This window comes from Hippoglossus stenolepis, chromosome 23, assembly GCF_022539355.2.
Source record: "Hippoglossus stenolepis isolate QCI-W04-F060 chromosome 23, HSTE1.2, whole genome shotgun sequence".
Classification (NCBI taxonomy): domain Eukaryota; kingdom Metazoa; phylum Chordata; class Actinopteri; order Pleuronectiformes; family Pleuronectidae; genus Hippoglossus; species Hippoglossus stenolepis.
In genome coordinates this window covers 6,133,864-6,146,581 of record NC_061505.1, presented here as the reverse complement: position 1 = coordinate 6,146,581, position 12,718 = coordinate 6,133,864, and the positions used below count along the sequence as shown (strand labels likewise).

The 12,718-nt window shown below is 43.1% G+C and overlaps 3 protein-coding genes across 4 annotated transcripts; 1 reads left to right on the top strand and 2 right to left on the bottom strand.

The window, feature by feature from the left end:
• Nucleotides 1-31: 31 nt before the first annotated feature.
• On the bottom strand, nucleotides 32-1,749 carry LOC118102340. Its single transcript, XM_035148453.2, has 4 exons — nucleotides 1,633-1,749; nucleotides 1,418-1,538; nucleotides 1,257-1,345; nucleotides 32-630 (listed from the first exon to the last, which is right to left on the bottom strand). Exons 1-4 carry the CDS (start codon nucleotides 1,657-1,659, stop codon nucleotides 202-204), a joined length of 666 nt encoding a protein of 221 aa, XP_035004344.1. The 5' UTR covers nucleotides 1,660-1,749; the 3' UTR covers nucleotides 32-201.
• Nucleotides 1,750-2,748: 999 nt separating this feature from the next.
• LOC118102292 lies at nucleotides 2,749-7,668 on the bottom strand. 2 transcript variants are annotated; one of them, XM_035148385.2, is made up of 18 exons: nucleotides 7,515-7,668; nucleotides 7,370-7,425; nucleotides 7,206-7,295; nucleotides 6,570-6,697; nucleotides 6,334-6,474; nucleotides 6,194-6,262; nucleotides 5,947-6,117; nucleotides 5,777-5,873; nucleotides 5,483-5,697; nucleotides 4,700-5,059; nucleotides 4,353-4,470; nucleotides 4,071-4,276; nucleotides 3,861-3,978; nucleotides 3,596-3,768; nucleotides 3,387-3,481; nucleotides 3,186-3,304; nucleotides 2,935-3,090; nucleotides 2,749-2,852 (listed from the first exon to the last, which is right to left on the bottom strand). In XM_035148385.2, exons 1-18 carry the CDS (start codon nucleotides 7,535-7,537, stop codon nucleotides 2,806-2,808), a joined length of 2,382 nt encoding a protein of 793 aa, XP_035004276.1. In that variant the 5' UTR covers nucleotides 7,538-7,668; the 3' UTR covers nucleotides 2,749-2,805. The 2 variants fall into 2 exon arrangements, with proteins under 2 accessions (XP_035004276.1, XP_035004277.1); XM_035148386.2 differs by having other exon boundaries at nucleotides 3,186-3,260; nucleotides 3,448-3,481.
• A 171-nt stretch (nucleotides 7,669-7,839) lies between these two features.
• On the top strand, nucleotides 7,840-11,964 carry LOC118102293. Its single transcript, XM_035148387.2, has 18 exons — nucleotides 7,840-7,985; nucleotides 8,066-8,121; nucleotides 8,198-8,284; nucleotides 8,505-8,632; nucleotides 8,718-8,858; nucleotides 8,932-9,003; nucleotides 9,094-9,264; nucleotides 9,396-9,492; nucleotides 9,575-9,792; nucleotides 9,872-10,022; nucleotides 10,086-10,294; nucleotides 10,380-10,497; nucleotides 10,569-10,774; nucleotides 10,864-10,981; nucleotides 11,056-11,228; nucleotides 11,320-11,417; nucleotides 11,502-11,620; nucleotides 11,698-11,964. The coding sequence occupies exons 1-18, from the start codon at nucleotides 7,963-7,965 to the stop codon at nucleotides 11,847-11,849; spliced, it is 2,337 nt and encodes a 778-aa protein (XP_035004278.2). The 5' UTR covers nucleotides 7,840-7,962; the 3' UTR covers nucleotides 11,850-11,964.
• Nucleotides 11,965-12,718: the final 754 nt, after the last annotated feature.

Below are 12,718 nucleotides of genomic sequence, written 5' to 3'. Positions count from 1 at the left end.
TTGTTTCTCAATAACAAGCTTGAGTGTGGATCTTTTTTTATTTTTATTGAACACTGATGGATTACAAAGTGAAACATAGAAAACACGTGACATTTTGATAAGAATGAGTGGCTCTTAATGCAGTTAAACGCTCGAATCCTTGTTAGGTTTCGGTGCTTAACGTCAAATCCATATCCTGGTGTGGCGGAGGATCAGGAGGTGTCACTGAGCCCTGATTCTGTAATCCTTCGCGCAGCTATAGAAATGCAGAAGGGTGTCAGCCACTTCAAGCTCTGCTTCCGACCAATATATTCCCTCCTGCAGCTTATTCCCGAAATCATCCTGACTTGGATGTTTCCCGTCCCCAAAGGAGGGCTGGTACACTTCCTTAGTGGGGGTCTCATCATCTGACCCAAACTCCGGGTAGCGCAGTTTCAGGAGGTTAGTGACGGCCTGGTCCTCCTCGGGGGTGAGCTGGAGAATGGCCCGGCTTGTTTTCACTGGTAAATGGGTGGGGTTCATGTTCCAATCCGGGCTGCCCAGTTCTCTAGTGGGGTGAGGCCCGGTTCTGAATGGGTCTGGGCTGTACGATGGGGTCACGAAGGATGACATCAAAGGAGGTGGAGTGTTGAGCTGGAAACAATCGTAAAACTGAAAGGGGGAAAGGAATTTTTGTAAGAGTTTAAATGCTGAAAAACATAGAAAGGTACTGAAAATTTAAGTAGACAGGAAATATATTGTTACTCATTCTGTCTCAAAACTTCAAAGAAATAATGTGACTTGACAACAGATATTAGCCCTACCCTGATTTAATTGATCAATTTCCAAATTGGGATTTCTTTTTTAAAGTGGAAGAAAGTGTGTTTTCTGAATATTACCTAATTCACGATTCAAGAAGATTGCATGCATCCAGCAGTTATCTGACTGATTGTGCCGTGGACGGGTTTGTACAGTTCTGACAGTTATAAGCGGCAAGCTTTTGACTTTGAAGTTCGGCAGTGCATGCAGGTAGAAAAATGTTGATCAAAGGCAAGATCACAATTCTGACCATGGTCCTATGACTCGTCTGAGCTCATGTGAGCTGTATATTGTAAAGTAGCCAGGAGCTGTGCATCAAAGAAAAAAACATGTATTAAACTAAGAAAATCAAGGTAATTTTAGTCTCCTTGCATTTGAGATGACACTCTGAATTTAAAGTTGACCTGATGAACGCTCGAGGAGTTCATTCAAACACATGTGAAAAGGGTCAAAAATGGCCCAGCACATTGCAGACTTACCCCGAAATCAGTCACCATGTTGGGGATCCTCCTCCCACAGCTCACGGTGGGGTCAGTGTAGTAGAACTCCTCGGGGGTGATGGCGTGGACTGGGGAGGAGACGCCGGAGTGAGACAGATGTTGCGCAGCTGCGTGACGCTGTCGCACAGATGTGGACTCACCTGTGTGGTTGTCCCAGCCTCCGTGAAGTCGAGCAAACCCAGCGGCCAGGTACAGAGGCAGGAGGGAGGGGTGCTGCAGGGTCCGGGAGGAGAGGGGGGGGACCACCGGCAGCCTGGACCTCTGACGGGGGGACATGGGAAATGTAGTTGATAATCCAGCAGCATGTTTTCAAGGTTGCATTTAAGGTGAAAAACGAAAGTGGGGGGGGACTCACGGGAGGATGTTCTTCTCGGAGGTTCATGGTGGACTCTTGTGTTTTGGTTTGAGGCTCGAAAACAGTCGCGCGTGGCTAGAAGAAGAAATAAACAAAAAGTTACAAATGCTGGTTGCTAACAGGTGGGAACCGTGACAACTACCGCCCCCTGATGGTGGATGTATGTTTGACTGAACGGCTCCAATGAAGCCAAACTTACAAATTACAATTTGATTAAAAAGGTCATTTTAACCTGGTGTAAATGTCCTCATGTTCCTACTTTGTCATTAAGCAAACCGGGTGTCACCAAATAATGCCAAAAATATCTGACCAAAGAGTAAAATTTAAAAAATGAAATTTTATAGTTTATGGTCAGACAACCTTAATGATCCCCTCCAAACACATTTTGAAGATAAAAATATTTGTGCCAGATTTATTAGATAAAGTTCATTTTATTGGTCATTTATTCTTAAACTATACAATTAAAATGCTGTATTAAATTTATCAGCACAAGAGTCGTTTTTAAATTGCTTTATTTTATAAAGGAAGCCTTTTTGTTTGATTTTAATATTTACCTTCTTGTTTTGCTGCCTTGTGTTTCGTAAAGCGATTTAACCATGTTTAGGTGAGTGCTATTGAGATGTCCCAGGTATGAGCCCTAAACTTGCCTCCATCAGCACATTTTTTTAAAAAGTTGGTCAAAGTTGTTCTGCACACCGAGGTTCCTTAAATCAGTTTAGAATGATGATCAAGCCCTTATACAGCAAAATATGCAAAGTGTTCTAATCTATAAAACATGCAAAAAGAGCCATAATAGCAAGGAAGCATTAAGTGCATAGTGTACTTTGAAATTGTTGGATCACAACAGCAAAATGCATCTAGGTCCTTTCACATCAGTATTAACTTGTGCACATTTTTTCATTTTGAAATGTGCGTTTTTTTAAAACTGCCATTTGACTTCAAAAGTCCCACTTGTATCCAAACCACATCTTACCTATTTTAAGTGAGTCGCATCGATGTACAAAATCTAAACTTTGATCTTTAAATAAAGATCTAACCCCACAGACCTTTAACAGCTTCCTGTGTCTTTTTGTCGATACAGTATGTGTTAATAAAAAAAAAGGCACAAAAACAGAATTTAAGAAAACTTCTTTATTCAATTCCATCTTTTACAAATATGAAATTTTACATCCTTTAAATCTGGGCAGGGTTCAGTTTGGTTTGTGAAGCTCCTTTAAGTCCTGTGAAGAAACATATTAAAAAAATTACAAACAGAGACCATAAGCATTTAAAATTTGATTGTACAATGGTTGTTTTTTTTGCCTTTTATCATTGAAAGATGTTTCTGAAATGGATAAACTCTGATGTAGAGAGCAGTCGGGTGGAAAGCAGGCTTGAAAACTGCAAGTGCTCTGGTTGTCCTTTTGGCAGCCGGTGTGGTTTCCGTAGTCGGCTTGACGGTGGTGGTCTGTTGAGATTCTGCACAGGAGCACAAACGAGAACAAGGCTCACGAACTACGACAAATGTGACAACTGACGGCCAATGAGGTCCAGCAGGTGACTCTCTACTGTACCTGCGGTGGACTGGGAAGTGCGGATGATTTTGCCGACGCCGGCCGTGTCAGCCTCAAACTTGTACACAGAGAAGAGGCGGTGGAGCCCAGCCAGAGGGTACATGCACTGCACTATCAACCTGGAAGACAAGGACTGAATTACCGCCATGGATCCATCAGAGGAATTTAAAAAGTGATACACACACACACACACACACACACCTCTCGGTAGTCGGCTCGGAGGCCGCCTTGCTCTCACTGAAGTGCCTCTTGCTGTAGAAGATCTCATTTTGATAGGTCACCCTTTCCTTCACAAGCTAAAACGGTGTAATTAAAAAAATTTAAAAAAAACGAATTTTACACATCTTAACTTTATAAACTACGGGCAGGGTTAATTTTGTTAAGCTTCTGTTTAATGGTATGAGCACAACCTTGACTGTGGATCCACAGCTGTTGAGAGGGAAAGAGAACAGAGCCCTGGTGTCGTCTGCGTCTTTGGGTCCACAGTACATGTTCAGGAGGTTGGATCTAGCAGGGATTTCTCCACTTGGGCTGGCCAGAGACAAGTCGGCCACCACAGTCATCTTGCCATCAGTGGAACACACTGCAGAGAGACAAACATAAAATTTAAAAAAAAGACAAGTCATCTGTGTGTCAAGTCTACAAATAATCCAGTGAAGCTCAGGACATTCTTACCTATAAATTCAGAAGCAGTGAATTGACAAGTCTTGACAGCTGAACTCAGCACCTCTGATGTTTCACGATCCTTCACCAAGATCTCAAAAGTACCAGTGAAGCCCTTCAAACATATGTCCTGCGATACAATAAAATCTTTGCTGTTAGTACAAAGATTTGTTCCATTACCCAATTGCAGATTCGTAATAAGTGCAATTGTCCTCATCCTACCTTGTACTCGTATCCATGAGTGAAGAGCGGCACCTCGAGGAGCAGACTCTGGCTATCGTTGGTCATGATGTAGCCGTGCTGGGTTGCCAGTTCTGGCGTCAGCAGGTCAGAACCAATACTGATGTGCCACAGGTAGTCGAAAGGCCGGTGGTCCAGTTTGAAGATGATGCCAGACTCGGAACAGACGGCGTCAAACTCTGGAGGAGCTGAAGGATACAGTACAAATCAAGAACTCAATTCTCTAATTGGTTTGACAGTAAAAACACGAGATTTGTGACTTACTGATGTCCGACAGTGCCATGACTGAGGCCAGGTGGAAAAACGGCTCATTCTCAGGCAGAACGGTCAGTGTGTAGTTGACTTCCAGTATGTGCTTCATAGCTTCATCTTCTTTAGAGAACTAGGAGAGAAAAATAGAACTAGAAAATGCATTTCCTGCTGAAAATGCAAAGTCCAAAACTTGCAGAAAACACTGAATATTCCCCCCCCCCAAAAAAAATGTTGTTTTCAGCATTCAAATGCTTTCAGTATTCACACCAATGACTGATCTCAATTAGTATTTCAAAGTTCACATTCCAATCATAAAAGACCTTTCACCTGATGCCAGCCAAGGTTTAAAGACCATTTACCTTCTTAATGACAACAGGGTCATCGAAAGGCACCTTCAGAGTGTAGCCATGGGTGTTGTTGGGATAAAAGACTTCGATGACGGTGTGGCCGCTTGTGTTTTTAAAGGGGGCGATACACTTGTGGCCATTCAGCTCAACTGCAGACAGCTCAATGTCTTCGGGGACATCTCCGAGGTAGACGGTGAACGTGTGCTCTTCAACAACAGTTTGGTTTACAGTGAAGACTTGGAGCGGCAGCATGGGAGTGGCCAGCGTCCTGTGAAACCTCAGTCTGGTCTCTTCGAGATCCTTATTTACAAAGATTTGCTCCAAGTAGAGGTTGAAGACGTAAAACTCGTGGAGGCCACCAGACACAAAGCTCTGCAAGAGAAGTTAACTTTCAAAATTCAATTGTTTTGTACTATTGCTTTTCTTAAATGCTACTAGAGGCAAAGAAAGCAGCACACTTGTATTTAGTGATACGCATGACTGCTGTAAATATTTAATGCATTACAATTATTCACATCAGCCACCAGGTGGTGCTCAAGGCGCTTTGGCTTCAATTTTGGAGAGCTGACATGCCGTCTCTTTAAATGACATCTATGTTAGCAAGATCCTCTCCAAGCCATTTTTGACCTCCACGGCATAATAATTTTTAGAGCCAGTCATCCATACACGTTCGAAAAAGATAATCTTGACATATTTTACCCATTTTAATTTGTGGACCTGGAATTTAGCATATGTCTCAAAGGCTAATGTGTCCTTCAATCCTCAGACATCCATCTGATGTCGGTGCCTTCTCACCTTCCTGTATCCTCCTTCAGCATTATAGGGGATGCTGATCTCCACTTTACCGTCGTGCTTCTCCACAATGAAGCCGCTCTCCTCTGCAGCGGGCTGCTGCACAAGTTCACCCCCGACACCGATGTTGACCTGTGTGTTGGTCAGACCAGACACCAGCGGGTTCAGCAGATCAGGAGTCTCCCACACCATGTATCCACTGTCATATGATCCTTCATCTGTGGAGATTAACGCAATGCACATTTACTGCTTCATCAAGGGGAAAAGAGTGACAGCATTAAAGATTGGAATACTGACGCATGGAGCAAGAAGCCACAAGGTCGACAATGATGAAAACCCAGCTTTGTCTGGAGAACAGAGTTGCATGGATGACCTCTACTGGAACACCGTTCACCTAGAGAGAAAGAGTCAGAACCTGTTTTGGAATAAATGCCCAACAAGAAAGACGTTGCATCACTGCAGTTTACCTCCAGACTGGATGAGTGAGGTTGTCCATACGCCGTACGAAATACAATACGTCTATCCGTCAGGTCAAACAAGTAGCCCTGCTTACGAGCTACAGAGAGGTTCATGGGTTTCAACTGCTCGTCCGCTCTGTGAAACATCACCTGCCAGTCTGAAGCAGCTGAAGCTTTGTTCTGGAATATAATAAAAATATACAAATGGCTGCTAGAGATAACAAAATCAGTTGCATTCAACCATGTTTCAACATACAGGGTTTTCAGCATGCCAATCGTCACTCATCTCTCCAGATGGACAGGCCACCTCACTCCTCACAGACACCTACAGAGAATTAAAAATGTGTCAACAGCTGAATACGCAATAAAAAGTATTCAAAATATAAACGAGCTTACTTCCATGTAGTTGTTCTCACAGGTGACTTCTCTGGGAGACCAGGGCAGAGAGTGAGTACAGGTTTTGTTCACGGCATAGGTGACCTCCTTTCCTTCATGGTTTGAAATCAGGTTGAAGTTGAATGTGAACACTTCATCATCCTGAAGGAGAGTGTAGAAAAATAAATTAGGATGGCTTTCAGTTTATTCCCATTTAACCACAGAACACCTGTATTATTGTGTGCGTTTGAATGTACTTTGTTGTCAGTGTGACAGCTGAAGTAGGAGGCTCGGAGCTCCACTTGGCCGGTTAGAGGGAGAACACTGACAGTGTAGCCACACTCGGCTGAATACTTCTGAGTGATGGGGTACACGCCTGTTTCATCTGAAAGAAATGGAAAGTAGTATAAAACCAGCATCATAATTATTAAAAATCAGTTTCTGCAAAGTCAAGTTAAATCTAGGGTTTGTTTAAAAACGTTTTAAAGGTTAAGAGTAACATTTCTTCTCTAAATAATCATGTAGTCATTTAAAAAGGTGTCAGGATTATGTAAAGCATGGTTTAATGAAAATGAAAATGATTTAGTTCCCTGTAATGGCTGCTTGCCCCTTCTGCAGGCTATAGGGCACGCAACTCCACCAATAATCAAAACCAGCCTGTACAACCCCCCAAAAGAATCACACCATCACATTGAATTAATAAAATCTAGTTTTAAAAGATAATTGAGTAGGTTTTCCTGATTCAATGTAATTTGCAGCACAAATAATCTACAATAAAATGTACTTTGCCCATCAGCTATTGTTTTTTAATCAGACAGCAGGAATCTTCCAGAACAGTATTTGACGTTGGATCAACCCAAAGTTCCGCCCTAATGAACCAGTGCTGGACTCACCTACAGCCTCAAAGTGAAGTTCTTCTCCAGTGAAGGAGACATCAACAGCCATCACGAAGTAGCAATCATGACACTCCGTACTATGAGCTCCTGTATGAACAAACAAGTTGACTTCTCTACAAATCACCCGATTCTAACAAGCCTACACGCATTCATTTAATTACCGGCAGGGATGTCGTCCGATTTTGCAGGCAACAATACAAACAGGAGCAAGGCCATGCTGCAAGACAAATACACATAATTTACAACGACTCTTCTGAATGTCAGTTTTACATACGACCCTGTTTTATTGCCACCAAACCAACTTACCCAAACCAAAACACAAGAGCCATAGTTGCTGATGTGTTGGCAGTGTCTAAAGCTAGCCTGGCTGCTAGCAAACTACACCTGCTACCACACTCTAAAGTCAAACACTTGCTTAATACAACCTGATAGCACTGGCACAATGTGGTTCTGTCCCCCCTCACCTGCTTTTATAAGATAATAACTTGACCTCATGACGTGAAGTCAACTCCGACCTGATCAGCTGCAGGTGATTGGACGTCCCTGTGATTGCCAATGAGCCGCACATGTGTCTGTCACCTGATTGACTGGTGAAGGAAGTAACCTACAAAAGCAGGTGAAGGAGACAGAAGCACATGTTCCCAGCCTGATCAGGTAGTATCAAGCAAGTGTTTGACTGTACCCTGTGTTGGTCAGTAGGTGTAGTTTGCTAGCAGCCAGGCTAGCTTTAGACACTGCCAACACGTCAGCAACTATGGCTTTAGGGTCCAGCCTCGTGTAAGAATCTTTAATCATCATTTACAAGTGTTTTGTTGACCTGTTGCCTGATTTATTTACACATGGGTTTTGTCTTTCAGGTTCGTCCTGCTGTTGTCAGTGTGGTTAACTGCAAAATGTGACCAGATTCCCAGTGGTAAGAGTTAAAGGCTGCAGACGCACTGATCTGCAACCATCGGCATATATTAAGCTTTTGTTGTTTGTTCATACAGAAGTTTGTATGGAGTGTCGTGATCGCTACTTCCTGATAGCTGTTGATCTCTCATTCGCTGGGAATGAAGCTCGCTTTGAGGCTATTGGTGAGTCCTGCACCTTTAACCCCTACAGCAGGGATTTAACATATCCCAGGGGTGGAGGAAGCCATTTAACCCAACCAATGAATCTGTAACTCCATTTTTACGTAGTTCTTGACTTGTAGTTTCGCATTAGGACTAAATTGAAGCTGAAACAAGACATCTGTAACCTTTCACTGGGGAGTGCAATAAGAGTTTGGGCCTCAAGCTAATGTTTCTTTTGCAGATGGAACAGGCGTTTACCCCATCACAAAGCAGTATGCTGCTGTGTGTGGATACTCTGTCAGTGTTCTCCATCTTAAGGGCAATGTGGAGCTCCGAGCCTCTTACTTCAGCTGTCACACTGACAACAAAGTACGCAATCATTTATCCACACAAAGACAATCACAGGACATGTGGCCGACTCGCCCCTTGACATTTCTTGTTCACTGTCTTCAAGGATGATGAATTTTTCACGTTCAGCTTCAACCTGGTCGTTAACCATGAAGGAGAGGATGTCACCTATGCTTTGAAAAAGACCTGTTCTCCCACTCTGCCTTGGTCACCCAGAGAGGTCACCTGTGAGGCCAACTACATGGAGGTGTGCTTGGTTGCATTGTAATATTTATAACTAAGAACTGTCTCTGCTGCTTGCTAACCCTGATCCTCCATAGGTTTCTGTGAGGAGTGATGTGGCGTGTCCGACTGGGACAAAGACAGACGACTGGAATGCTGCTGTCCAAACTGTATGTAAACCCTTTTGCTTTCTGGGAGATGTGCAAGTAAAGACTCAAGGTGGCTGTTAAAAACACTGTTTTAAATAAAATTCTTCCCAGGCATATGCTTCAGCCAACTCAGACTGGCAGGTGATGTTTCAGAAAGTAGAAGAGCCGCTGAAACCTATGGAACTGTCTGAAGCTCGCACACAGGGCTATGTGTTTGACCTGACAGAGGGACGGCTTGTGTTTCGTACACCGTATGGACAACCAGAATCATTTAACACTGAGGTAAACCACAGATGTTTATCTATATTTCATAGTATTTGATGATTCCTCAACACTAATGGTATCATCAACTATACAGTCTGTCCTGTGAAGCATTTGTTCTAAAGCAGGTTTTCACTTTCATCTCTCTCCAGGTGAACGGTGTTCCAGTAGAGGTCGTCCATGCAACTCTGTTCTCCAGACAAAGCTGGGTTGTCCTCATGGTCGACCTTGTGGCTGCTTGCTCCATGTGTCAGTATCCCGATATTCTTATGCAGTGGCTTGTTTCCCTTGATGAACAAGTAAAGGTTTTATATTGGTGTCTTCTCCACAGCTGAAGGATCATATGATGATGCTGGATACATGGTCTGGGAGACTCCTGAGGTGTTGAACCCATATGTGTCTGGTCTGACCAACACACGGGTCAGCGTCGGTATCAGTGGCGAACTTTTGGAGCAGTCGGTTGCAGAAGAGAGCGGCTTCATTGTGGAGAAGCACAACGGCTCAGTAGAGATCAGCATCCCCTATAATGCTGAAGGAGGATACAGGAAGGTGAGGTATAGAGGAGTGTGATCAGTTGTGGTGTGTGTGTTCTGACATGATGGCGTTTGTTAAACTAAATCTTTTTCAGAGCTTTGTGTCTGGGGACCTCAACGAGTACTACATCTTTCATCTCTATCTGGAGCAAATCGCAGTGGATGAGGATCATGTTGACACCAGACTTCGCTTTCACAGGACACTTGCAACTCCTCTTCTGCCACGTCCTGTTTTTACAGAGAACCGTAAGTCTATCTTTGACTTAACCTGTATTGATACGAGCCCAATCTAAACCTCTTTCATTTCAGGAACAGTCCTTGAGGAACGAGTTTTCACAATCTACCTGGGAGATGTTCCTGAAGATGTCGAGGTCTCTGCTGTTCAGCTAAATGAACACAAACATATTTATAAATTTGGACATGAGAGCGGCCACAGCATCACAAAGGTTGTTCATCCCAACAACACCCATGGCTACACTCTGAAGGTGCCTTTTGATGACCCTGCTGTCATTAAGAAGGTAAATGGTCTTTAAACCTTGGCTGGTTTACAAGTGATGCTGTCGTCCAGCTAAATCGGTAAGAATCTGTATTTTCTGTCTGCAGTTCTCTAAAGAAGATGAAGCTATGAAGCACATACTGGAAGTCAACTACACACTGACCGTTCTGCCTGAGAATGAGACGTTTTTCCACCTGACCTCAGTCTTGGCACTATCGGACATCAGTAAGTCACAAACCTCGTATTTTTACTGTCAAACCAAATGGAACAGTTATTCATTCTACTGTATCATTCAGCTCCTCCAGAGTTTGACGCCGTCTGTTCTGAGTCTGGCATCAGCTTCAAACTGGACCACCGGCCTTTTGACTACCTGTGGCACATCAGTATCGGTTCTGACCTGCTGTCGCCAGAACTGGCAACCCAGCACGGCTACATCATGACCAACGATAGCCAGAGCCTGCTGCTCGAGGTGCCGCTCTTCACTCATGGATACGTATACGAGGTACAATGACAAACTACTTGAGCACAGACCTTAGTGCAGGGAGCAAGTTGTTTTGAACATGTGAAGTTTTAACAAGCCGTGTTTTGCAGGACGTTGCTCTGAAGGGATTCCTTGGCACTTTTGAAATCCTCATTCAATATCAAGGAACATCAGAGGTCCAGAGTTCAACTGTCAAGACGTGTCCATTCTCTACTGCCGAGTTCGTTTGTAAGGGCATCCTGTCTTTTTACTATGACAACAGGTGGGGTTTGACGCATTGACTAAAAGTCGTCTCTCTGCAGTGTGTTCCACTGATGGCAAGATGACTGTGGTGGCTGACTTGTCCCTGGCCATCTCAAGTGGAGGAATCCCTGCTAGATCAAACCTCCTGAACACACACTGTGGACCCAAAGAAGCAGACGACACCAGGGCTCTGTTCTCTTTCCCCCTCAACAGCTGTGGCTCCATAATAAAGGTGGAGTTGATTACTAAGGTCCAACATAACCGTAGCACTCATTCATCAACTACATTTTAACATTATGTACGTCAAATTCTTGTCTTTCCAGCTCGGTAAGGAATATGTGACGTACGAAAACGAGATTTCCTTCAGCAGGAAGGTCAATCTTCAGAAAAATCCATCAGATTCCAGCAATGAGATTGACAGGTATAGATCTACAGCCTCCAGTTCGTTCAGTTCTTTACCCCCCTCTGAACTACTCATGACTGCATCACTGACTTTGTCTTGTAGGGTAACTGTGCAGTGTACGTATCCTCTGGCTGGGCTCTATCGTCTCTTCTCCTTTTACAAGTTTGTGTCTGACGCAGCGGGTGTCGGCAACATTGTTCATTCTTCACTCTTAACTGAAGGTAAGTAGCGCACTGGTCGGAACGCATAAATCTCCTAAACGTCTTGATTTCTCTCACTTTTTTTTTTTTGCCTCTAGTTCTACAAAAACCCACATTGGAGTTCGACACGGTGCTTCAAACTCCAGTGCCTGCAACCAGACGTAACAGACCGGTTTTGGTGAAGCTTGGTCACCGACTCAAAGTGCCAACACATTTACAGTATCTCCAGTCACTCTTTAAAGTAGAGTAAGGTGTGTTCCAAGACCTGAAGGATCTTCACAAGTCAAAGTCAATCTGGGTCTATTTTAGATTGACTTGACTTTGAAATGCAATTGATAATAAAATGGTTAAAAAAAAAAACTCCAGCCTTTGTTTCTCTTTCTTGAACCTGTAACTCAAACGCTTGAGTAGCTGATTCAAAGTGATAAAGCTTGAACTGACTTGTTTTAAATGATAGAAAAATGTAAGATGCCGATACTGAATTTTGATTCTGGAGGTAGTGTCTCAATTTTGGTAATTGCATGCAACATTTATTTCTGGGTGATTTGTAGTGGATGATAAATGAAACTGATGTGTAAGAATTAACTCTAAGTAAAGGAACACGTATCTTGCATTTAAGTTCCAAGTGGTGCCTCAGCAACTTGAGTAGAGATACAAAATATTTGTACTTGGTAGTAAGATAATTGCTTGCATCTGTCATGAATACTTAAGTGCATTGAAGACTATTTGAACTACATGGTGCAGTAGTTTGAAATCCTTGTTACCTATGTCCAAAACTACATAAGATTGGTATTTAACTTTTGGAACTATTTGTATTTCAAAAATGTGGTTTTCATATCTGTGTCCTATAAAACCTTAGATACAACTTAAAGAGAATTTAGAAGTCTAGTGCACTAAGTTGTAACCAACGGTTTGTCATATGGTATGAAAGTCAATGGACTGTCAGGCTGCCTACAGTGCTGAAGAGAAAACTGGTGTTTGGATTTCTATTGTGGAGTAGTGGCAGCTCTTGCTTTGTGGAGGGCCTTGTATCCCTTAACACTCTTTCAAGGATAGGGGGTTTTCAACATGCTTGTATTAATTCAACTGTTGGAATTATACCAGGGAGCTAATTGACTG